We start from the raw sequence: 25,563 nt of genomic DNA, 5'->3' as shown, positions 1-25,563 counted from the left end.
GCGCCAATGCTTTGCACCAACTCGGCGAGGGTTTGTAGAACCGGGCGGATGTCCGTGTTGGGAACTTGTTGGTGGTGTTGTTGAGGATACCGGGGACCGAAAAGAACGGCTTTCTGCGCTCGCTTGCCGGGACCAGAAGTAGTAGGCCGACCAGCACGAATCCGAAGTTATGACCTCTTGGTGTGTATTAACCGACGTAGCAACTAAGCGACGAGATAATCAGAAGCACAGTAAAGCAGCAGCATGCGTTGAACGAAGACCTGAGCAGCAAAGACATATGTTAGACTACTCTTTATAGAGCAGGTGTAGGCAGGTGATTGGTAGCTGGTGATTGGTGATTGGCGGCCAGCCGCGCGTGATTTGAGTCCTCCTGGTAGAACTACCAGCAAGCTTAACATTTGTTGTAAATAGTCACATGAATGTTTGTTGTAAATAGTTTTATTGTTGTATATATGTTTTATAAGTTATATACGAATACATTAGTGAATACAAAAAAGTTAGTAAGGGTTTTAATAAATAGTTAATCAAAAAAGTTAGTTAAATAGTTAGTTAAATAAGTAAGTTTCAATAAATATGTAAATAATAATAAACAATGTGTTAAATATAACAGAACATAAGTTATTTGTCCACCAAACGCTCCAAAATTGAGAAAAACCTATCCATTCTTTCCCTGCTTTCCTGGGCTCTTCTCTCCTCTGCCTCCCTTTGTAGCCTCATGTCCTCTTTTATTAACTGGAACATTGACATTTTACATTTACATTTAGGGCATTTAGCAGACGCTTTTATCCAAAGCGACTTACAATAAGTACATTTGTCATAAGAAGTGCATCAATATATCGCTGTCGGTACAGAAAGGATGTTCATAGAACCAAGTGCAAGTACCACAATCGCTAGGCTAACACATTCCCCGTGTTACAGCCATGATAGCAGCTACTGCAGTTGCTACACAGTTAAGTACTATAATACAATACAATACAACACAGTGTACAATGGTTGCCAGAAGGGGGAGGGTGGCTGTGCAGTCGAGGTGGACTCTGAACAGGTGAATCTTGAGTCCTTTTCGGAAGATAGTGAGCGACTCTGGAACATGTCTTCCTCTCTGTCCCTCTTTCTGGACCTTGGCCCTCGCTGTCTTTCCTCCTCCTGATCCTTGTCCTCAACCTCCTGATCCACCACTGCTGTACTTGCTGTACTTGGCCCTGGTGTGTTCTCAGGGATGGAGGCAATTAGGACAGGGGGGTTGGTGGAATGCATCTGTCACAATACCTTATCCATGGGGACAAACCAGGGCCAAGTGGCAGCAGTGGGTTTCCCACCTACCCCCTCTCCTGACCCTGGATACTTGCAATCCTAAAGGCTCGATTCCACCGGAGGCGTACGCGCCGCGGGACGGCTGCGCCGCGGTCACCGCTGCTGATCGCTTCCACTATAATCAATGAGACCATTTCCACCGGGCGCGCCGCGGAACGTTTCAGCAGCGTCCCAGGAGCGGCGTGCTGCGCCGCGGCACTATCTTTCTGTCCAATTCTTTTTTTGCCGCGAGCCGCTGCTAAACCGCGTCAATTTCGACAGAGCAGGTCGAGCCGGGCAGGAAGTGAAAAGTAAAAGCCATAGAGCATCCGGTCAATTTTCAAAATTAAACACAATACTCAGCTCATGTAACTTCACATCAACATTACTACGTCATGACCGGTGGGTCTCAGAGGGTCGGCAACATGGACGACGAGAGACTCATTGTCGAAGTTCAGCAACATGAAGTCATTTATGTACAAAATCATCCTTTTTATAAGGAAAATGTCAGAAAGGACAAAGCATGGCATTTAATTGCAATCGTTTTGGGAGTGGAAGGTGAGTACATTAGGTTTAGGATTATCGCGTGATCTCGTGATCTCGCGTGAATACGGCTGGCTCGCAAGGCAGCGCTACGCTGCCGTTACGCGCCCGGTAGGAATGGACGCAGGGCAGAGGACGCAGCCGTTCCGCGGCGCAGCCGTTCCGCGGCGCGTACGCGTCCGGTGGGATCCCGGTGTAAGGCAGAGGAAATCAATCATGGCAGTTAACAACAAGAGCAGTATCAAAACTAATTTCAGCAAAAGTTTTTCTTTGCCAGCGGGGGAGTCACCTTACCCTGCAGGCCTATTTTCTCCAGAATTGTCCTAAACAGTAAACACAGAGACATTATTAATCAGAGAAAACAAGAGACACATTTATCAATCATGTTAATAGCCCATGTTAACAATAGGCCATTTATAATATATATATTTGACCATCTTGTAAAGGTTACATTTAAATTAGCCCTTATCCTATATGAAGCCCATAATAATAAGACAACCAGTAGAAGTCAAAACACCCTTTTTCTTTGTGTGTTTTTCTAGTGCTGTCTAGTACTGATGCGAGCTGTGACTTTTTTTTGTCTTTCTTTCTTTAATAACCCAAAATAGGACATCGTAGTAAAGGATTTCTGGGGATGTTGTATCGGTCCTGCTGTTTAATGAGGGCTAATTTAACTAACCTTTACAAGATGGTCAAATGAAGATATATAAATGGCCTATAATATTTTTTATAAACTAACTTACGATATAAATAAACGATTGTTTCTTTACCCCCAAGCCACACTTGCTGAGTATTTCACCCCGGTGAACAGCTCATCATTCTCCCCCCTCAATAGAATAAATCGAGCAGTATGCTGCTTGCTGCTGGCCCCCTAAACCAAAACCAAATGTTAGTTTTGCTTTACACTACCAAACCAAAGCAGCTTAAATAGCTAAATAACCAAGTTAACTGTGTAATCAATCCCAACGTCTGTAACGTTACGGTCTGAAAACCAGGGTCCACAACCTGTGTTCGCGTTGGTCCATTTATATAACGTTACAGAATAGCAAATTATCTATATAATCGCCACAATTTCGGTAAATATAACCATTTTAACCTCTTAAATTTGAAACTATAGGACTTAACGGGTGTTCTTAGTTAACGTTACAGCGTCACTAACTGTAACGTTACCTTACTTATATTGCCTATTACTTTAATGAAAAAAGTTTTAAGGGCCCTTGTATTTTTAACATTTGTATCGTTAAATACTCGAGTGACTAGAAACCAAATACTTACATTTAAATGCAGAACTTAAATCGCCATTCTACGCCATCTCCATTGATTGAATGCGCAATGAATCTTGGAGGGATACGTTGGGCCGTGAAGGATCTTGGGATACGTTGGGCCGTGAAGGATACAGCCGATGCATCCTTCAAATCCGGGAAAAGAAGGCTGCATTCGTAGGCCGCATTTGAAGGACCCTTGGAATTGGGACAGCACTTGGCGCGACGCTGTGACGCAATCGGCGTCAACGCATCCTTCGAATGCAGCCTTCGAAGGATGCGTCCTTGGAATTGGGACGTCTGACTTTGGGAACGACTTGGTAGTGTGGAAGCGCTTCCGCTTCCGCTTTTTAATACTGCGTGTCCGCTTGTAAACACATGAGGGGTGTTCCACGAACGGAGGTTTAACAAACACTGAGTTAACGCTGAACTCTAGGTTGATTTACCCTGTGCCGACTAACCCAGAGTTTTCGGTTCCACAGCAGCGGTTATGCATTAGTTCAATCAACTCGGGGTTGGTTAACACAGGGTTGTGCGCGTCCACGCCAAACCTAAAAAGACGTGATGTATGGATCATGGAAACCCTGATCGAAATGGCGAAACGGGCCGCTTATTTCAATGAAATGGAACTTCAGGTTCCCCTGGAGAGCTATGACGAGGAGAAGGACATTATCACAAGAAAAGGGAACGCTAAAGCCTCTGCAACCCGGAGAACCAAAGCCTGGCAGCGGATCGCTGACCGCGTAAATGCGTTAGTTACACGTCAAAAGCATGATCCTTAATATTTCAGCCATGAATATATAAATATCCCAGTTAAGCATTCTTAAAGATCCTTCCACATAACCCCTGTCTTCTAAAAAAATATGTACTCCGATGGCTTCCAAGCGGTCATCGGATCAAGTATAAAAATGAAGTATAAAAAACATATAAACTGGTAAGCTTTTCCCACCATCGTATTGGTATAAATTTAAATAAGCCATTTTTTTAAGCCAATCGTGAAAAGGCCGACAGTCGGCAGACTGGATCTGGCCCTCAAATTGTCTTGACCCCGGTGGAGGAGCTGTTAATAAACATAAATTCAGGGCGCCCTGGCATGGAGGGGGTACCTGGAGGTAGGCTATACCTCCTCAGAGAGTCAGGGGCCATACCCCACTGGTTGAATGTAGGTTTTTGTGTTTTCTTGTATTTTATATATTTTTTGCCTTCGAAGTAACACATGCAAACCATGTGCTTGCCACAGCGCATACTATTCCAAATGTTTATTTTTTTGGTAACTGGGTAGAAAACCTAAAAGTGACAATTCATCAACTTCACAGATCAAGATGGATTAGTGCGTGTAACGATCAAACATTCTCCAGTGGATGCAAGTCCACTGGAGACTAAAGGTAGTATAAAAGAGAGACTATAGTATAAAATAGTCCTCCACTGAGGACTATTTTATACTTTGTTGTAAGTGCCTCTCGGCATAGTAGGCCTACTCAGACAATATTGCTTTATGATAGGAGGCCGATACAAATCTTGGATGGGTCATCTGAAAGGACTGAGATGTGCTCAGCTTCTCCAACATTATAGCCTAGATAAAACTACCTTTTGCAAAAAACGGAGGGCTACGCAAATAGTCTGGAGTGAACTGAGGCCAGGTCCTCGATTGGTAGTGTTGGCTATGTAAGGCTATTTAAATATATTAAAGATTTGCGCGAGAATCTATAGGCTTATCTCTCCCCTCCAGCAAAAAGTCATTTGATATGTCAAGATGTCGAGCCGTGGTCTTATCAATCGCTCCCGGTGGATTGCATGTATAATTTGCGCTCCGATATCAGCAGTTCTCATCAAAAGGGCATGCCATTGTGAACACATGAAATCTGCGGTGAACGCGGGTTTAAATACCCAAAACCGGGTTATGTTTCAAACTTAACCTGCGCAAAACCTGCTCCGACCAGGTTTGATTCAGAGCTTATGTTTCTATAGCAACTAACATACCGTGATCCTTTTGGAACGGAAAACCTAGGGTTACCGCAAACCCTGGGTTAACTTACCCGGTTATGTGATAAAACCGGCTTTGTGGAACACCCCACTGATCGATATTTATTTGACTTGTGTCTGTTATGAATGCGGTCATGTCTCCTTCGCATGGAGCCTCTTTGGGGAAGTCACAAAAGCTTTGTTGTGGTTGATCGAATTGTCTTTATTAAAAGGAAAATCCATTAGGCTAAATTTTTATAAAACTAAGTGAAATTGTCTGAGAATTTAATTCATGCATCACATTTACAGTACGGTTGATTACTATTATGCAGGGGGAAAAAGACAAAGAAAGAGATGATAAACGTGTATTTATTTGGATATATTATTTAACTGATCTGATTCATTCATTCATATATGCCTACAATCTACCAGTGCTTTGAACACATAAGTATATCATATAAAATACAATTATATACGTTCATTAAAAATTACAAACATTGCAAATGATCGGTTGTGCATTAATTTTACAACATTGGATAGTGGCACTATCCCTTCCACCGGTAAACAAATGTTTGTGCGCCACCCTAAGGCGCACAAAAGCCTCCGTTTGCTGGGCTGACCCTAAAAAAAACGATTCAACACAAACATAAATAGGTATACATAAATAATGTAATCTTGTGAGCGAGTAAATTGACATTGGTGACAGTGGTGTTTAACACCAGCTACGTCCATGCAAAATATAGCAACGTATCATTAAGTTGCAAAAACGTTTGAAAAGTGGCACAGGTCTTTAGGCTTGATTATTTGCATTAACATGATGAATCTATAAAAAGCAATACGGCACAAAATATTTATGAAAACTAATATAACTTCACTTCATTTGAACGTGTACTGCTCTGCCATTTTCAAGAACCCGCCCAGTGAACGCAGAGGATTGTGGGTAGTTTTGGCTCGTCTAGGATGCAGCGATGCATCCTTGAAAAATCTCGGAATTCTCAAAAACAAAGGACGCAAAAATGGCGCGGCTTTCTAGTGTCCTCAACATTGGAACAGTGCTTGTCGGCGTTCTATGACGTAGCGTCCTTAAAAGGGCGGCCGTTGAGCATGCTTCCTTGACATTGGGAAACAGCCTCTCTCTCTTTCCACAGAGGCAGGTGGGCTTGGGTTCTGTTTAGGGTGGTTCCTTAAAGGCACCCAGTGCAACTTTCGAGGCTTAAAAATAAACATTCAATTTCTAGTCTTTTTTACACGTAGTAAGTTTCAATAACTCCATACCATTACATACCGACATTCAAGCAGCAAAGATGAGACGTCGTTGTGTGGTGAGAACTGATAGAAAATCGATAACAACAACAATGCCGCCATTTTCTTTATTTTTTGTAACCTACAATAAATAAAGCAGGCTTCCAGTCAATGGAAAAATGGCTTCTCCCCACCGGCGATTGTTGTTTACGATTTTCTATCAGTTCTCACCACACAACGACGTCTCATCTTTGCTCCTTGAATGTCGATATGTAATGGTATGGAGTTATTGAAACTTACTACGTGTAAAAAAGACTAGAAATTGAATGTTTATTTTTCATTGAATGTTTACATAAAGTTGCACTGGGTGCCTTTAAGGTTTTGGACCTTTGGATTGGTTCCATGTTTTGTTTTATGTTAACACTATTCAACATCCCCACAGCACACTTTCCACTGCCCATATACATAGGCTATTCGAAAGAATTGTGTGTTTGGTCAGTAGTTCAGTTTGTTGGTCACATATGTTGGTTTGCTGTTCAGGTTTGGTTTGTTGCATTTTGTTTGGGTATTTCCAACATGGTAAATATGGTTTGTTGTTCCCAGTATTTGTTTTGTCTGTCTGGGTAAGTTTCCTCCGTTCTGGCTCGGTCGGTCCTTGTGATTTTGGTACTGGTTTTCTGTCCAAACCATATAATCGCACATTTTCTAATCTTCCATACGCTACACTAATCCCTTTACAGATTTCATGATACTTACTTTATTCTAATAAATAACTTTATCCCTTATCATGTGTGGATCCCGATCTTTGCTCTGACCCGAGCCTCGTCTTAATGCAGCCAAGGAGATGGAAGAGCGTTATGAATAATTATTAGATGATTGTGTTGTACAATGAAAGACAGTAAAGATTCAATATGAATGGCAAAATAAGGATGGGATTTTATTTGAACAATAAAATATGTGTTGGGCAAATTATAGAGAGGCTGAGATTATAGATTTCATATTCAAAAGGCGAAGGGGTGAAAAAATTTAAGAAATATATTTAAGAAATATAGGCCTACTCAAAGCCCAAATCATTGATATCATACCCTATCCAATAATAAAGAAATTTGAATTTGAATGGTAACAATTCCGTAAAATCCTCGTCCTCGTTTTGAACGTCTCACTCATGGCCGTTCAGTGTGTGTTCAGTGTGTTCTTTCTGATTAGCTCTTAATTGAGATCACCTGTCACGCACCCCTCTATAAAGGTGAACACAAAGGGTTTGGTTTACTTTTCGTATCGGCCTGTGTCAATCGAGGTTGTGTTTAGTGAGGGTTGAAAGTTTTTGATCTAGATTGCAGATCACTATTGTCACTTTATACAAACTGAAAGTATGTGTTGTTGCGTGTTTGTTTTTGTGGGCATTTGACTGAACAGCCCAGACAAATATTGCTACCAACATGGCACTTCGAAACAGACCACCGCAGTGAGTAAAAGTTATTTTCCTTTATTAAATGTTGACGTTTTTGGACCGTCTCCTCAGACACAAGCCATCAGTATCCCTGCTCTTTGCACCTTGACATGCATGTCGCCGCTGTTTGTTAACCTAGCTTTGCTGATTTGTATCTTGTGATGTGTGTGTGTTTTTCTTAACAGGTGTTAGATGACTGACAAGATCTATGGGGGGGCCCCCTTTGGGCCCCCCCATACCAACTTAGTCTTCAAAGGAATCTAGTGCCATGGGACTCTAGTGTCTTCAAAACATCCTCGGAATACATGTGTATGAATGGTCCACCGAAGGGTTGATCTGGAAGCCACCACGGTCCACGCAGTAATCTGCTGCGTGGGCCGTAGTGGCTTCCAGAGCCATCTTTCGGTCTTGGTCAGGATTTGTTACAGTTGCCCTTCAATGTAGCAGGCTACGGGTTTCTGAAGAAGCCTGCTTTACGTAGCATTGGAGTACAAATATTGTGCAAAATGCTCATGTAATTGCACTAGCATTAGTAACCTGTAGATTAGCTTAGTTTAACGTCATTCCGTGCTGTCTCTGTCAAATGTGTGGCTTACTTTAAGTCCACAAGGCCCTCTGGTAAACCATGTTGGAACACCCCTGGACAAGGTGATTAGTCACTGGGTGTGTGCTAAAGTTTTGTTCCATTTTTCACTAGTTGGTTAAGGTTTGGTAGAATTGTTTGGATGCTAGCGACGTGATGGCGTATGTACAAGAGCCTACCGTGGCCAGGCCACAGTTGCGACGGCCACGGCCAGATGGCCTAGTGTGAGTGCAACCTTGATTGCATTTGTATACTGTTTACCATTGGATGTTTATGCAATTTGGCTTAATTCATCCGCAGTAAAGCTGCATTTGACTATTCCAGGGTCGTTTTGTACAGGCTGTCAATTGACCATGTTGACTAGTTTGTGGGATGTTTTTTTTTTTTTTTACCTTTGCTTACAATCCAACGGTTGTGACCACTTATGCAACTGGGCTGTGAACCTTGCAATTCTAGTTGCATATTTGTACACGCAAGCTTGTCCATTTCTATCGCCATCACTAACACTAGCTTCAGCATTTCCTTGTAGGCCATTAGCTGACTTGTGTATTGGAGCGATGATTTGGGTATTTTAAGATGCTTGAAAACCTAAAATAAAGCAAAATGCGTGTCTGGTGTGCAAGAGCCAATTTGTTGGCTTGCAGTAGTCGAGGAGTTGCTGTAGGTCGTAAGCCATCTGGAGGTTGTGGCAATGGAGGCTTGTGGTAGATCTGCCATCCAAGAAAGGTTGCTTCTTCTGAAGCATGATTAATAGTTTAGTAAATTGAATCTATTCATATAGAACTATAAAATCCAAGACTGCAGCCAGTAACTTGGATCGCAATATGTGGAAAGTATTAGTCTTCATTTGTAACAGAATAATTAACATGACTAACTGGGTTGCTTCCATTTTCTGACTAGGGGGACTTGACTGGTGAGTCTACTGGATTAATCAGTAGCGGTACTTTGCCCAACAGATTTGATGGCATGACTACAGGGTGACAAAGACTATTATTCCCTGCCTATCAAAAGAGACTTCTAAAACATATCTGCTAGAACAGTTCCTATACTTTTTGTATAATTTGGTCATGCTGCAAATTTACTTTTTGTAGTTGCTCCATATTTAGTTCTTTGACAGCCTCCCCTGCTAGAAAAGTCTATTCAAATCGGCTAAATATAATGAACTAAATTAATAGCCATGAAATGTTGTCACTCATACTAATGGCAAATACCCTCTTTCAGTTGGTGGTTCAACACTGATGTCTCTAGGCTTGAGGGAGAGCTCACAAGTAAATTACACGAATGTCCTGGAGCAATTGGGAATACACTTTTATTTAGTCTACCTGACCAGGGACATCTTTGAACTATAGGTCACCTAACCCAAACTTTTCACTCTTGTTAGGTTGTCCTTTTCTCTTGTTTTAACCCGAAAGGGCTGAAATATCAACATTTCAGGTATTCTGTTTGGATAATGTGCAAAACTTGTGGCTTCACTAATAAAAAAAATTAACAAATGTATTTTTCTTAATGTGGTTAAACTATTTAAAGATTTGTATGCAAAATATTTCTGCTCAATTTGTGGTCAATGAAACTCTGAAATTTTTTAATTTGATAAAACACAACTATGGGTTAAAGGTATTTGCTTTGGGCATCTTTTGATATTTTTAGAATCTAGCTCCATGGCCGTTAGAAATGGTGTCTCCCAGTACTGCAAAGTGCTTCCACAAGTTTAAAAAATGGGCAGAAAAGGAACTGCCAACTAAATCTATTTAACATGGGTAGAAAGTTTCCATGGAAGCTCTTGGCTGCTGGTTCCCAACACAGCTCCACTGTTAGCCTGTGACCTTGCGTTTAACTTTTTTCGACTTTTGGTGACTTTCACAAAAGAGAAATGAACTGGTTAATACAATAAACAAGACATTTCATGGTACCATTTTGAACTGTTTGTGGATATTGCATTAAATCCATATGCTTGAAACTTTTCAATAATGCATATCAACGAAACAATGGAATGAAATAAATAGTTCAAGCAATTTGTGGGACTTGGCTGCTTTTACATTATTACTCATTTTGGGGGTTATTTCAGTCTCTCCAACCTGCAGGTTGTGCGAAGAATCATGTGAATGGGAATATTCTATAAATGTCTTTATCATCTTTCGTCTCAACACTTCTGCTGCAGCCGCTGTTGAAGCGTATGAGTCCTTTGAGACCCCCTTTGATAAAAGGGGTTCTCAAATGTTGACCCTCAGTCACCTATTGCATCACTTCCTTTAGGGCTTCGGCCTCCTAATTGATCATTATAGTATAATTTAATGCCCTCTTTCATATATATGATACCTCCACCACTGGGACGTGGCAACAATTCTCCAAATCCATATGGGGGGGATGCTTGTGGACAGTAGGGGTGTATACTCGACATAAATAGGAAGCAAACTCATCTCACAAATGAGTAATGACATCTCACAAATATTTATTTAATAAATTGTTTCAATTTATAATCCAAAATCCGTTGGCTTTTTGTCGAGGGAATCCAGGGCGACGCTCACTTCCGGGTTGGCCAACATACGTCATCCCTCCACCACTCTACTGTAAAAACACATGTTCAAGTTGAATGAGAATAATAATAATAATTCTGCCATAGTATTTATTTAAGGGGGGGGGGGGGATACAAGTCTTTTGGCCCTTTGTAGTGTTGATCAGCAGAGAAATAATTTGTCCGCAAAGACGGTGACGTCGCTTAGCAACGGTAGACGCTGGGGTAGACAAGTCACCGGACTACTACCCATGCAAGTGAACGGAGCGTTCCGCGGCATTGAGAAGACCCGTGTAATAAAGGCCTATAATATTTCTGTTTATGGCATAGATTTCTCCTCAGATTAGGCCAATAAACCAATGGTAAAATAAAAATAAAAACGCTCGATCAAAGGCCCGGCCCGAGTATAGTGGTGGGAAATATCGGCCCGACCCGGCCCGCGTCGGGCTCGGGCAGAGAATCTAAACACTGACTGGAACTACTTAGCAGGTGTCTGTAGGCCTATATCAGGAGTTAATGCACGCACTGCAGCCAATCAGAATCAGAGTATTCCCCCAGACCGTGGTCTAAACAATATTATTCACGAGTTATAAACAACCCCGACACATCAATATTAATGATAACCCTGTGGAAATTGCCATAAGTGAGAGACACAATTTCGCACGTTGAGCACACAGTTGTGTGCAGTGCCGCTGCTAGCTATTTTGGGGCCCTAAGCATAACTCCTTTATGGCCCCCCCCCCCCCGAATTCCCCCTACCAGCCCCCTGCGCTGAATTGTTGAGGGGGGGGGGGGTGGTAGCGAACAGTTGTTGACGGGGACGGGGACGGGGACGGGGGGAGCATACGTGGCGGTGTGCAACTCCTAACACTATGGGCTGGTGGATAATTCAATATTTATTTATTTTTTATTGCCATGGGCCCCCCCTCTGCCTTGGGCCCCCCCACAACTGTCTCACTTTCCCCCGCAGTCCGTCAGGTATTGGAATGTCCAAAATCTTTTAAATTAAATAGTTATCCATAAATACAAACTTAAAACCAGAAGTATACAAGTAAGAATTTATTTATTTATTTATTTTTTGGGGCCCCCCTCAGGACTTGAGGCCCTACGCGCAGCGCGTAGTGCGCGTTATGGGAGCGGCGGCACTGGTTGTGTGACTCGTTTATTTAGTAAGAGAGAAACGTGAAATCAAAACGTGCTGAAGGTAAACAAATCCTGCATGGGCTCTGATGTCATGAGACGCTCGTAATCCTTAAAAGGGACAGCGATCCCTGAACCACCAAGACAGTAAACGACATGCCTAACACAATTGAAAGAACACATAACAAAATACTGTAGGTGAATTATGTTCTCACTACAACCCATTAAATACGGTATGATTTCTAGATGTCATGGCAACGTCCGCTCGCGACACTGGACTTGCGATCGAGGCATCGACGCGGACGTTCATTCACATAGCCAAAAACAAGAGAATAGATGGCTAGATAAAATAAACATCAAGACATACAATTCTAAAAAGAACAGATGAAGCAGCTACCCTTTTTTCCTTCGCGGTTTGCCTACAGAGCAGCGCACCTGCATTTAATATAGGCCTATCCGTGTATTGTCACAATTTCTCAGTATCAAAGGTGAAAGTAGAAACGGGTGGCCAAAAGCTGTCATATTGTTAGTTATCACAGACAATTTTAAGTAGAAACGGGTGGCCAAAAGCTGTCATTTGTTAGTTATCACAGACAATTTTCAACAATGAATGATCTGTACGGAGCTCCATAAGGGACATCAGGGAGAACGCTCCCGGACAGAACCTTAGTTTGGAAGTCATGCTTATTGACACGACAAATAGCCTACTTCCAATTGAAATACAAAATTTAGAAAATAGGCCTACGTGTCCCTGATCACGTTTCAATAGATTAAATAACGTGACAGTGTCACGTATTTTCGTGAGACCATACCCGTACTTCCATGAGTATACTTAAAGGAAGTATACTATCCGCACTATCTACTACGTTATTTTTTCAGATGTGAGTGCTGTTCCAAATCGAGTACTCCGTGGTGCACCAAGCGGAAATTACGATCACGACTGCCGCCGTGGCTCCTCCCCCGCAATAAACATCCCGCTTTGAACGGTGAACTCTTTACGCCTAGCAGCTATAAAAACTATAAAAACTACAAAATGACTCTATTAATGCAGGCTATGTGGAAAATGCGCCGACTTTGGCTCAGCCTGGCTCCGCCTCTTCCGCTACGTAGCTAAGATGGCTGCCGTTGAGTACGGGGAGTGTCCTTCGATCCACACTTCAGGATTAGCCCGTTTTGAGTACGGCATCCGGGTCCTTGAAGTATACTTCTTTTCGCCGGATCTTACTCAAATTTTGGCTAGTAAGTACGGACAGTACGGGTATTGGAACACGGCACAGGTTTGAGCGTGTGCATGGGTTGAATTGCGTGTGTCGCACGCCGAATGCATGAGACATGAGAGCCCTGTACTTACGTGACACAAACCAGCACCGCAAACGTTCTCTCCCGCTTGAGATGACGTCTTTCTTTATAGGTTCATGGGTCTGATTCGCCGATTTCCCATGCTGATATCCCCGAAGATTCTCGGGCATCTTCGACAATTTGGCTATAGATTGTCTCATTACACGCTAAATAATATAATTATAGCCTAATTATATATATAGCCTATACATATATATAGGCAATATATATAATTAGGCAATATATATATATATATACATATAGCATTTGTGGTTTTGGCATAAACATAACTAGGGTGCACTGTAGGCCTACTATCTGCGCACACCCTTTCTGAAGCCTCTCTCGCTCTCTCTCTCTCTCTGTCCCTCCCTCTCTCTCTTTCTCTCTCTCTCGTACCGTTTTGTGGAGCACGTTAATTGTCTTAGAACACTCCCATTCAGAATGCATTGGTTTACATTTCGTTCTGTGTAACACGCAAAAAGTCAGACTATCGTGCTCTGGAACACGCTTCAATAGATTAACGTTCGTGCGCAGGAGCACGCAATCGCGTGATACCGGGTTGGTCCTCCACAACGTTCTCCGTCAAGCCTTTCCAAAACGCATTCTTTCACCAAGTGGCAGCGCCAAGTTTTGGGATGTTGTCGTTCAAAAGTTTCTGCATAAAGAGAGCATAAATGTACGATGGCTTCCATGAGGTTCACTTCAGAACGACAGATCGATGCAAAGACCTTCCCGAGGTCGTCGGTTTATTGTGGTTCCATTCCACTATAAACCCACTGTCTCCATGGTGGACTCACCTGCTCCTCCAAGCTCTCTATCACCAGCAGGTCCGCCTGGTGACCCAGGCAGTACTGCCTGGTATCTGGCAAGTCATTCGTTGTCGGCGAGTCAGTTAGGAAGTTGGAAAATAAGTAGCAACTTGTTACTAGTAGAACCCAGCCTTCTTGGCAGCGGCCGCACAACTGTTCTGTTTCAAGGACAGACGGAGGTAAATAAAAACATAGAAAACACAATGAAACCAATCAACACATCAGCAGATACAAAATGAATACCCCGGAATCTCTACTTCCATCTCACCTATGTCCAATTTAGCAGCGAGTAGTTTTTCCTTCTCCGCGCGAGCCCTCTCAATCTGGCTCTGCAACCCCTGTTGGAGGCTGTTCTGCTTCTCCGCCTGCTGTCTGACTGCTTCATGCGTTGACACCTCCAGCCTCAGCGCCCTCTCACCCTCCTTGGTAGCTTTGATCACCTCGCTTTGGTTTTCCTGGAGGTAGAGGAACTCCAGGATGTAGGGAAGTTGTTCTGAACTCTGCAGAAGTTGAAGGTATGCCTCCTCGGTCTTGCTACCTAATCAATTCAATCTCATCAAATCATGCGAGAGAAAGGGGCTTATTGCAGCCCCAAGCATACACATACTAACCTACACATTTTGTTTTTAGCGTTAAATTGGTGTCATTGTATAAAATAACTGATTCTTTGGTTCTAGTCTTATTGTGATTGGCCACAAAGAGTGGAACATATGAAGGTGAAATGCTAATTGATAAATTGACAACTTAAGGGGTAAGTTCTCATGAATAAACATAATGCTAACTCCATAACCTGTCATGTCTGCTTTTGGCTTGTACTCACAGTCAATTCCTAGAACCATAGCAGTCACCAGCAGCGCAACATTTAGCAGTCCCAGAACCAGGAAAACAAATCGTGACCTATGCACTGTAGACATTGCACATTCAAGTTAAAAGATGGATTGCAATTCAACAGCACATCATTCACTTCACTCTGATTCAAGCATAACATAAACATATTCAGTTTGATTGGACTACACAGAAAGATTAATGAAACCTATTTATCTTCTTCTTGACTTAACATACACCAACAGAGATTAATTCTAGTTCATAATTCGTTTGATTGGAATCCCTTGTTGAATTATTATATTATTATATATATAGATATTACTGACTCCAACATAGGCCTAGAAGAGAAATCAGAAAAAAACAAAACCTGATTCCAGAGGAATAATTTACTTTAAGTACCTGCCTACCTTGTCCAAGCAGATTGGAAACTCGAGAGGGGCCATCTCTCATGTTGTTATTTTGAGAAAACAAATTTATGGAAGAAAGATGAGTGCTGTCAACGGGAGGAACTGGGAGCAGCTCCTGCGCTGTGCCCCTTTCTCCACCAGGGGAGCGCCACGGGGTTCTCCACCAGGGGAGCGCCACGGGGTTCTCCCCTTGGAGCGCCACGGGGTTCTCCCCTTGGAGCACCACGGGGTTCTCCCCTTGGAGCACCACAGGGTTCTCCCCTTGGAGCACCACGGGGTTCTCCCCTTGGAGCACCACAGGGTTCTCCCCTTGGAGCGCCACGGGGTTCTCCACCAGGGGAGCGCCATGGGGTTCTCCCCTTGGAGCACCACAGGGTTCTCCCCTTGGAGCGCCACAGGGTTCTCCCCTTGGAGCACCACAGGGTTCTCCACCAGGGGAGCGCCACAGGGTTCTCCCCTTGGAGCACCACAGGGTTCTCCACCAGGGGAGCACCACAGGGTTCTCCCCTTGGAGAGCGACAGGGTTCTCCCCTTGGAGCACCACAGGGTTCTCCACCAGGGGAGCGCCACGGGGTTCTCCCCTTGGAGCGCCACGGGGTTCTCCCCTTGGAGCGCCACGGGGTTCTCCCCTTGGAGCGCCACAGGGTTCTCCACCAGGGGAACACCACAGGGTTCTCCCCTTGGAGCACCACAGGGTTCTCCCCTTGGAGCACCACAGGGTTCTCCCCTTGGAGCACCACAGGGTTCTCCCCTTGGAGCAGCTCTGTGGTCGGAGACCCGGGGGTTGCTCGACACGGTGATGGAGGCCTGGGAACAACAACCATCACCCCATATACCCCACAGGTATATAACTGTGGCGCCCAGGTCAGGGAATCCAAAGTGGACGGAAAAGTGATGGTGCTCCCCCCTACCAATGGCCTGGGCCGCGTGGAGGGGTCAGGTCAACAATAGGGCAGGGCGGCCTGCTCGGGGGCCAGGACTACAAACTACCAGAGAAACCTTTTGAAGAAAGGGCTGGAACCAATGCACCCACAGGGGCCTGCCCTGTCCGTTTACATTCGTCCTCTGATCATTCCAGACGTCCTCATTGGTCAGGCTCCTTTTGGAACAACATCCACAAACTCAACCCTCATGCACACATCACACTCATGATTCCACTGGCGTCCACCCTCATCTTGTTCATGTAAAGTAAATACATTACTTTACTTAGACCGTTCATACAGTGTGTCTCCTACGTTTGTTATAACCCAAGAGCAAGGCATTGACTGCAGCTGCAGAGTTTTGTATCTTACCCCAGGTTTTTTCCGGGGCCACATATATCTGCTTAACAATAGTTTCCCTCTGGTGTGTTTGTGGAGGATGGCTGGTTCAACAGCCTCCCCCAACCCCAGGGTCAAATCATTCTGAGTCGGTCCAGGTGAGGCTGCTTGAACCATCCATCATCCACACACACATGCACAACTGTTGCCCATTGAGCAATGAACGTGCACAGGGTGCCCATGTAAAGCAGCCGTCACCACACTCAGGGAGAGACCTCCTGCACGGCGACATGGAGCACGAGGTCCTGCAGCATGTCAACAATCCTTTACAATAATCCGGTTTCAAACACCACCACCGTGTCCCTGTCTGGAGGAGCCCAGTGGAGGCCCCTGGGTGGCGTGTAGCATCGCACCTTGTTACAGCTTGGCTCTTCAGACTAGAAAGGACAGAAGGGCTGCCTGAGAGGGCACTGGCCACCAGCCCAGTGGAGGAGGGGGGGGGCAGTGCACCGACCGCCAAAGGCCACCGTCTCAAACTCCACACCATAAAGACTTAAACATTGACGAGCAGCGTCAGAGTCCATGATAGCATACAGGTCCATTTCATACAGTCCATGACTCCAACCAGTACATTCCAGTCTGGCGCCCAATAGCTGAGCTATTGAAGGACAAACTCCTCCACAATCCCCTTCCTTGGGGATTAATAAAAGGCATCTTATCTGTAAGCATATTGTCATGCCACATGTTAACATTAAACAAACATCAGCCACAAAGGAGAGTTTCAGACAGAAGCTGGACTACTTTTATTTACAGAAGTGCATTGATTCTTAAGTAACAGAAACTGGATTACTTTATAGAGCAAAATACAACACACACGCACGCAAGCGCGGTACAGGCAAATAAAGACTGGGCAAACACATAACAAATGTATGTGTCTCCATTTACAATTTTTTTTATGGCTGATTATTAACAACTTCTAGCGCCACCCCTTCATAAATCTAAAAGCTGAAGACTAGTGGATATCGGAGGAAGTACAAATATCGAAGTTCTATGACCCAGGCACCCTATAACGTGTTGGATTCCCCCCCTCCCATAAACTCATTCGGAAACATAAAATAGCACACTCGTTCTTTTTACGGCCAGAAACGTTTGCATGCCCAATATTTAGCATGACCGGAGCAGTGTGGACGAGGCAAGGCAGTCGGGTTATCCAAAGCATACAGAATGCGTCCAGCAGAAGAAGCCACACTGCGCTCAAATCCGAGTATGACGTGCTGGTAATCGGAGGAGGTAGGAATGCAAGATCCAGTGCAAATGTTCCGGCAGACAGGACTATATATTGCGATAGCAGCACTTTAATAGGCCTATTCGTTTCTAAACTAAAGGGTTCATATAGTAAAGTCCGAAATACATTTCCTCCAACGGTGTTCACAACGTTTGTGGCTCCATGGATCAACTTTGGACGATGTTACGTGCCAGCAATATAGTCGCCACTTTGCTTGTAGGCTGTAAAACTTGCAGACCTTTCGTAAACAAATTGCAATCTGCTGGACACATTATTTGTGTGAACCATTGGCATTATAATGCTATCGATATTTGTTAAATTTGATTAGGTGTCACAATTGCATTGCTCAATTCTACCGAGTTGGTTTCGGTTTTAGTCGTTTAAGTTTGTATTAACAACCTGTCCAACCATGTCCACTTGCCAATGTCTTTCTTATCTTTCTATCGGACCAATATTTGCATCCAGGACACAATGGATTGGTGGCGGTAAGTAAAATGAACAGCAACTAGCAGCCCACTCATATTTCTCATACATATCTGCATACATTAATTCGCTTGTCCCATGCAGGCTGCATATCTCCAGAAAGGAGGGCTGCAGACAGCGGTGCTCGAACGTCGCCACGTCTTGGGGGGAGCCGCCGTTACAGAAGAACTGTTCCCTGGTAAGGTGGAGGCTCGAGTTAATGTGCCAGAACACTAAAAACTATCTGCAGCCTTAGAGCGAGGAATGGTTTTAGTATAAATGCTTCGTAGGTTAAACTTTTCATGTAGGTTAAGAAACTGCCTCTAATGGAACAAGTTCGAGTTTAAGATATAATAAGAATTGATGAAAAATGTCTAATACGGGTGTTGATAATGTTCTAATTTTATATAAATTTGTCCTCCCTGCAACAGGTTTTCACTTTTCCAGGTGTTCATATTTGCTTAGTTTGTTCAGACCCCACATCTATGAAGACCTGGAACTCAAGGTAGCAAGTTCATCCAGAATATCCTGAACACTGCAGTATTTGCAACACAATCAGCACATTCTTATCTATTTTACTGTCTTCTCTTAAGTGATTCTCAACTGATGGGTTAACCCACAGCCCTTTGACTGAGCATATTCCAAACCTTAATCTTCATGTCAATTCTGGTTGTGACTGAATCACGACCGACACATGTTGGTCCACCAGATGAGAGCCTCTAGTTGAGCTCAAAAGGCATTTTTAATGATGTATGTAATGTAAAATACTTGCTCTTCTCCTTCTTCTCACTACAAAAGATGAAGGGTATTGTTTGCAGATGGAACAACGTGCGAGGCCCTGACTGAGTTCTCGTTGTGTGTGTGTTCACGCGTGTCTTTAGAAACACGGGCTGAAGATCTACAGGAGGAACCCCCATGCATTCAGCCCTATGCTGGAGGACGGCGTGGGGGGAGCACCCCCCCGATCCCTCACGCTCGGCTCAGACATGGTCCTGAACCGGAAGGAGATTGGAAAGTTTTCCCAGAAGGATGCCATGGTAGGTCATTTCAGGGGTCCACTGTTATAAACCCATAATATATTTATGATAAAGTTATGGTAATAAAACATATTTTTAAGACAATTATAGTCTATAGACCAGTACAGGGTGAAATTACGCTATTATGCTCCTAGTGTGTTTTCCCATGATCAAGCGGTTAGGGTTATTTAGTGGCATCTAGCGGTGAGGTTGAAAAGTGCAACCTACTGACCAACCACCCTCCACCGCTCCCTTTTTAAGATCGCTGGCCTGGAAGGGGGCAGTTGGTACTTCTTAAATGATGTCATCGTCTGCGACAGCATCAGGTAGTCATGTGTCAAGTGATGGGGTTCCCTGATAGATTTATAATTTAATCTTTGAATTGAGTCCCTAAGTCTGAAACACTAGTAGTTTGGGAAGAAGGAGGAGGAAACTCTGCATTCATGTCACTGAGATTAAGTTACACTCTGTTAAGCCAATGTACTATCTGGCAACTGTGCTTTTAGTAGTCATTCATGCATCTAGATACATTTGGCCAATCAAAAAATCCTTCATGCATCATTATTATTTGCATTTATTGATGTTATCGTTCTATTGACTCGCTCCTTTCCAAACACGCAGGCCTATGGAGAGTTTAACGCTTATTTGGATAAGCTTGCCTCAGCGGCACAACCGCTCCTGGACGCCCCCCCAGTGGACGTCATCGGTCTGACCTCGGGTTCCCTGAGAACCAGAATCACAGCGGCCAAGACTTTGATGCCACTGGTCAAATGTGGTACGCTTCCATCTGATGCCTTATCGACTGCAGCTATAATCTATTGTCCTAACTAGTCCTAATATACACATCCATTATTGACTACTTACGGATGACTTATTGGATCCTTCTGTCATCATTTATGTGGACTGTATGTGTTGAAAGGCCTGAAACTTGGAAAGAACATCCCAGACTTCTATGAGATCGTCACAGCGCCGATAATGAAGGTGATTTAACAGCCTCATCACGTGTTAGTGTTGTCTATACCTTACGAGGATCTTCCTAGAGGCTAAAATACTTTTGGGTTGTCAGATCCTTAACCAGTGGTTTGAGTCTGAGCCACTGAAGGCAACGCTGGCTACCGATGCTGTCATCGGGGCCATGACCAGTCCATACAACCCCGGTAGTGGGTGAGCTATGCTGAAGAACACACTCTCCCCTTGATAGCCATGGTAGACACATATTTAGTAGGTAATGTGATTAGAATGTTTTGGGACAGATCCACACTCAAGCACATAAGGTGCAACCTTCATAATGAAATGTGAACAGAAATAAAACATTTGGATAAAAAAAATGACATTTTCAAGGGTCTCTTTACCAATCCTCATGGTGGTTGTGTTGAAGGTATGTGCTCCTGCATCACGTGATGGGGGAGTTGGAGAAGGAGAAGGGCTCATGGGGTTATGTGGAAGGAGGCATGGGAGGCGTGTCCAATGCCATCGCCAGCTCCGCCCGCTCCAATGGGGCTTCAATCTTCACTGAAAAGGCAAGGCTGTCTGACCCGACTCTGATCCAAGGGTCTCTGACCTGACTCTAACCCAAGGCTGTCTGACCCGACTCTGATCCAAGGGTCTCTGACCTGACTCTAACCCAAGGCTGTCTGACCCGACTCTGATCCAAGGGTCTCTGACCTGACTCTAACCCAAGGCTGTCTGACCCGACTCTGATCCAAGGGTCTCTGACCTGACTCTAACCCAAGGCTGTCTGACCCGACTCTGATCCAAGGGTCTCTGACCTGACTCTAACCCAAGGCTGTCTGACCCGACTCTGATCCAAGGGTCTCTGACCTGACTCTAACCCAAGGCTGTCTGACCCGACTCTGATCCAAGGGTCTCTGACCTGACTCTAACCCAAGGCTGTCTGACCCGACTCTGATCCAAGGGTCTCTGACCTGACTCTAACCCAAGGCTGTCTGACCCGACTCTGATCCAAGGGTCTCTGACCTGACTCTAACCCAAGGCTGTCTGACCCGACTCTGATCTAAGGGTCTCTGACCTGACTCTAACCCAAGGCTGTCTGACCCGACTCTGATCCAAGGGTCTCTGACCTGACTCTAACCCAAGGCTGTCTGACCCGACTCTGATCCAAGGGTCTCTGACCTGACTCTAACCCAAGGCTGTCTGACCCGACTCTGATCCAAGGGTCTCTGACCTGACTCTAACCCAAGGCTGTCTGACCCGACTCTGATCCAAGGGTCTCTGACCTGACTCTAACCCAAGGCTGTCTGACCCGACTCTGATCTAAGGGTCTCTGACCTGACTCTAACCCAAGGCTGTCTGACCCGACTCTGATCCAAGGGTCTCTGACCTGACTCTAACCCAAGGCTGTCTGACCCGACTCTGATCCAAGGGTCTCTGACCTGACTCTAACCCAAGGCTGTCTGACCCGACTCTGATCCAAGGGTCTCTGACCTGACTCTAACCCAAGGCTGTCTGACCCGACTCTGATCTAAGGGTCTCTGACCTGACTCTAACCCAAGGCTGTCTGACCCGACTCTGATCCAAGGGTCTCTGACCTGACTCTAACCCAAGGCTGTCTGACCCGACTCTGATCCAAGGGTCTCTGACTCTAGTCCAAGGTTGTCTGACCTGGCTCTAACCCAAGGCTGTCTGGCTCTAACCCAAGGCTGTCTGACCCGACTCTGATCCAAGGTTGTCTGACCTGGCTCTAACCCAAGGCTGTCTTGCTCTAACCCAAGGCAGTCTGACCCGACTCTGATCCAAGGTTGTCTGACCTGGCTCTAACCCAAGGCTGTCTTGCTCTAACCCAAGGCAGTCTGACCCAACTCTAACCCAAGGCAGTCTGACTTGACTCTAGTCCAAGCCTGAGTGCACACATTACAGTGTCTGTCCCTTGACGTGGCTCAGGAGTTGGCTCAGTTTTCCCCAGCCTTGGGGTCGGGACCCCACTTGAGATTACGATGAATTTGTTTTTTGCAATAATTTTTTGACCTATTAATGGAGTCCCTTTTTTTTTAACAGTCTTTTATCAGAGTTCTAAAGTTCTATTGGCTTGGCAGGATGTACAGGAGATTCTGGTTGGTCCAGATGGGGTGGCAAAGGGCGTGGTTCTGAAGGACGGCTCAGAGATCCACAGTAAACTGGTTCTGTCCAATGCTACGCCCTACGTCACCTTCAAGAAGCTCACGCCACAGGTGATTAAGGAAGGCCCTGCCTGATGATGATATTTTTAACATGTAAGCGATATCTATATTCTCTATAACCACATGTCCTCTTTATAACAGGCTTCCCTATCTCCAGAGTTCATCAAAGCCATTGATCAATTTGATTACACCTCCCCTGTCACCAAGATCAACGGTACGATATATTAAGTTATGTTTTTCATTGATTGTAGTCGTATTAAGGTTTCCTTTGACTGGTAAAGTGTTGAAGATGCAGCTCCTTTTGGCACCAGACCATCACTCCTGTGAAAAGGTTCCATTACATTTCTGTAAATACAAAAATGAATAACAAATTCACACCTTAGCACAAACAGGAAATCATGTCCTTCTTTTCTGTTTTACAGTTGCTGTAGACAAACTGCCCAACTTCCTGGCGGCGCCCAGCCCAGATGGGAAGCCGGGCCCACACCATCAGTGCTCCATCCACCTCAACTGTGAAAGTGTGGAAGTACTGGAGACTGCTTACAAAGAGTCCATCAACGGAAAGTATTCAACAAGGTCTGCTCTAGTCTATGGTCTTATGGATGTACAAACGCACAAAAACACAAACAAACACACACACAGCCTCATCCAGTATGGGGTTTCTCTTTTGACAGGCCAATGTTGGAGATGACCATCCCCTCTGTGCTGGATCCCACTCTAGCACCCCCTGGTGCCCATGTTGTGTCATTCTTCACCCAGTTCACCCCCTACTATTTAGAAGGCAAGGAATGGACCGATCAGGACAAGGAAGCATATGCCGATCTCGGTAAGAACTTCTTGAAGCCATCAAAAACTGCTTGGGTGACATTCAGTCAAACAGTGTTCAGTTGTTCATGTTGTGTTGACGGTTCTAACTGTTCCCCTCGGGGCATGTTGTCATTGATTGACCCAAACACAAGACTCAAGCCTGTATTTGTATCTCCCACTCCTCAGTGTTTGACTGGGTGGAGCAATACGCCCCTGGGTTCAAGAGCTCGGTGGTGGGCCGGGATATCCTCACTCCCCCTGATCTGGAGAGGATCTTCGGGCTAACCGGAGGGGTTTGTTGTGGTCTTGTTCTCTGTGGAGGGAGGGATTTCAATGGGTGACGTGGTGGAGCTCCTTTGCCTATCCACACAGGCTCAAGTACGCTGGGAGGAAGAGCGATTTGCATCCCAGACTTTCTTCCAGGTGCTGCCACAGGTGTGGTCTTAAGAACTACATTTTGAAAAGAGACCCTCACACTTTGAACTATAAAGTCAATATATCAAAATGCATTATTTTACAAAAAACCTCCAAACAAAAATGTTTCTGAGGAAATTAGTCTTGGAACCTGAAGGGTTGAAAAGGGTTTAATCTATTCTACTGAAGTGCATACACAGCCTGTGTGATGATGGGATTATTTGTCAGGAGGATTTGCATTTTGCTTAAGAGATAGCTGTTTTTAGTTGTATATTGTGCTCCATGCAATTTCTACTGCATAATATACTCCATACAATTGTATCATCCCTCCGAAGATTAAAAAAAATAAAATAGTTAGGATGGAGAATTGACCTGGTTTGGATAAGAACGGACTTATTTATTTTTTACCACATCCTCTTTTTCTTTGTACTCTTTCCACCCACCGAACCCCCACCATTCTATCACTATTACAAAGGTCATGGTATTTATTATGGAATGTGGGCCTTTTAAGAGAATGTATTGAAGAGATCTATTTGCCCCCACTCTCCGCAGAATATCTTCCATGGATCGATGTCATTGGACCAGCTCTACCTGGCACGACCTTTGCCCTGCCTGTCCAACTACCGCACACCTATCAAAGGGCTGTACTTGTGTGGCAGTGGCTGTCATCCAGGTTTGCTTTGTTTTACCGCTGGGGAATATATCTCCCATCATCTTTGAGGATTGTCGCCTGTAATTTATATAAGAGCTTCAAAGGATTATGAACGCCACCAGTCACATGCAGAGCCAGTGTGACCTTGCCCCACTGATAGTATAGCAGGCCACCTCAAGTCCCTGAGGTATTGCAACTGGTTCTTAAGTCCCTGTCAGTTGGTCACTTTTAGAATAGAGCAAATAGATTTATTTTGATTTTTTTTCTATAGTTAAGCTTCAAATCCAGAAGAGTGTTGCATAGTAGTTTTTGGTTTAGTTAACTTTGACCTTTTAAATGTACCACCTTACCTTCTAATGATTGTGTAGGCCTATTGTGTTTTTAAGACTAACTTCATGTCTTGTAATGTTGTTCCCTTTGCTCATTGTGTTGTTTTGCAGTTTTGCAGAAAAGGTGCTGCATTAATGAAGTTGTAATGAATGATTAGATGATGTGTTTATCTCCCAGGTGGGGGAGTGATGGGGTCCCCCGGCTGGAATGCTGCTCTGGCCGTCATGGCCGACATGAAACGTAGCTAGATGGCATTACCGGATAGACAGCAACAACGTTTGGATCTTGTACCAATGATTTGAGGTTCAAACATCTTGGGGGTTGATGGAGACCCGTGGAAGACCACATGCTGGTGTTAACACTGAGATCGACACATCCCCTCCCTCAAAATAGAGTGTGTAATGTGCCCGATACCATAAACTGTGCTAATGTGAGGGTTTGGAGACATAACAATGGGTCAAATTACAAGTAAAATCTTGTTAAATTAATACAAGAGCATTAAACTTAAATAAATAAGTCCTGGTCAGACATTAACTGATGAATATAGCCAATCAGTGACACAAGATATGCTAATTGAATTAACTAACTGAAAGTCAAATGTGTATAGGCTAACTATTATAGCTTCCCAGTTGCCTCCTGACTCCTACTAATTACTGGAAATTATTATTGTTTACATTTGTATCAATAAATTCAGGTTGAAAATGAAACCAGGAAAGTGCGTCCTTAATTTTGAACATGGCTTGCAAAAGTGAACCCTTCTACACTAGCTTTTATTTTTTACATTATGTCCTGGCAATTAATTTACATTAATGGGGGCATAATAAGTCGGGACTGTCCC

At 44.3% G+C, this 25,563-nt stretch overlaps 1 protein-coding gene and 2 long non-coding RNA genes across 3 annotated transcripts; 2 read left to right on the top strand and 1 right to left on the bottom strand.

The window, feature by feature from the left end:
- Positions 1–493: 493 nt before the first annotated feature.
- Positions 494–2,695, bottom strand: LOC132473195 (uncharacterized). The gene is made up of 2 exons (XR_009529268.1): positions 2,604–2,695; positions 494–1,350 (listed from the first exon to the last, which is right to left on the bottom strand). It is a non-coding gene; the product is annotated as an uncharacterized LOC132473195 (long non-coding RNA).
- Positions 2,696–7,587: 4,892 nt separating this feature from the next.
- Positions 7,588–9,651, top strand: LOC132473418 (uncharacterized). The gene is made up of 2 exons (XR_009529371.1): positions 7,588–7,764; positions 7,935–9,651. It is a non-coding gene; the product is annotated as an uncharacterized LOC132473418 (long non-coding RNA).
- Positions 9,652–17,648: 7,997 nt separating this feature from the next.
- Positions 17,649–25,432, top strand: pyroxd2 (pyridine nucleotide-disulphide oxidoreductase domain 2). The gene is made up of 16 exons (XM_060072517.1): positions 17,649–17,912; positions 18,373–18,392; positions 18,475–18,568; positions 18,801–18,874; positions 19,251–19,406; positions 20,007–20,160; positions 20,305–20,366; positions 20,452–20,549; positions 20,764–20,905; positions 22,439–22,573; positions 22,664–22,736; positions 22,945–23,098; positions 23,197–23,348; positions 23,516–23,622; positions 24,296–24,416; positions 24,903–25,432. The coding sequence occupies exons 1-16, from the start codon at positions 17,792–17,794 to the stop codon at positions 24,971–24,973; spliced, it is 1,734 nt and encodes a 577-aa protein (XP_059928500.1). The 5' UTR covers positions 17,649–17,791; the 3' UTR covers positions 24,974–25,432.
- Positions 25,433–25,563: the final 131 nt, after the last annotated feature.

Source organism: Gadus macrocephalus, chromosome 15, assembly GCF_031168955.1.
Source record: "Gadus macrocephalus chromosome 15, ASM3116895v1".
NCBI classification, from domain to species: Eukaryota; Metazoa; Chordata; class Actinopteri; order Gadiformes; family Gadidae; genus Gadus; species Gadus macrocephalus.
Note: the sequence above shows the minus strand (reverse complement) of the source record. Positions and strands in the feature narration are given on the sequence as shown.

What these genes read in the sequence shown, in the direction of transcription:
- pyroxd2 (XM_060072517.1), top strand. Translation starts at nt 17,792, where the DNA reads ATGACCGGAGCAGTGTGGACGAGGCAAGGCAGTCGGGTTATCCAAAGC. An exon ending in GATGCCACTGGTCAAATGTG is followed by an intron (nt 20,161 to 20,304) that starts GTACGCTTCCAT and finishes ATGTGTTGAAAG; the next exon opens with GCCTGAAACTTGGAAAGAAC. An exon ending in GGAAGCATATGCCGATCTCG is followed by an intron (nt 23,349 to 23,515) that starts GTAAGAACTTCT and finishes CCCACTCCTCAG; the next exon opens with TGTTTGACTGGGTGGAGCAA.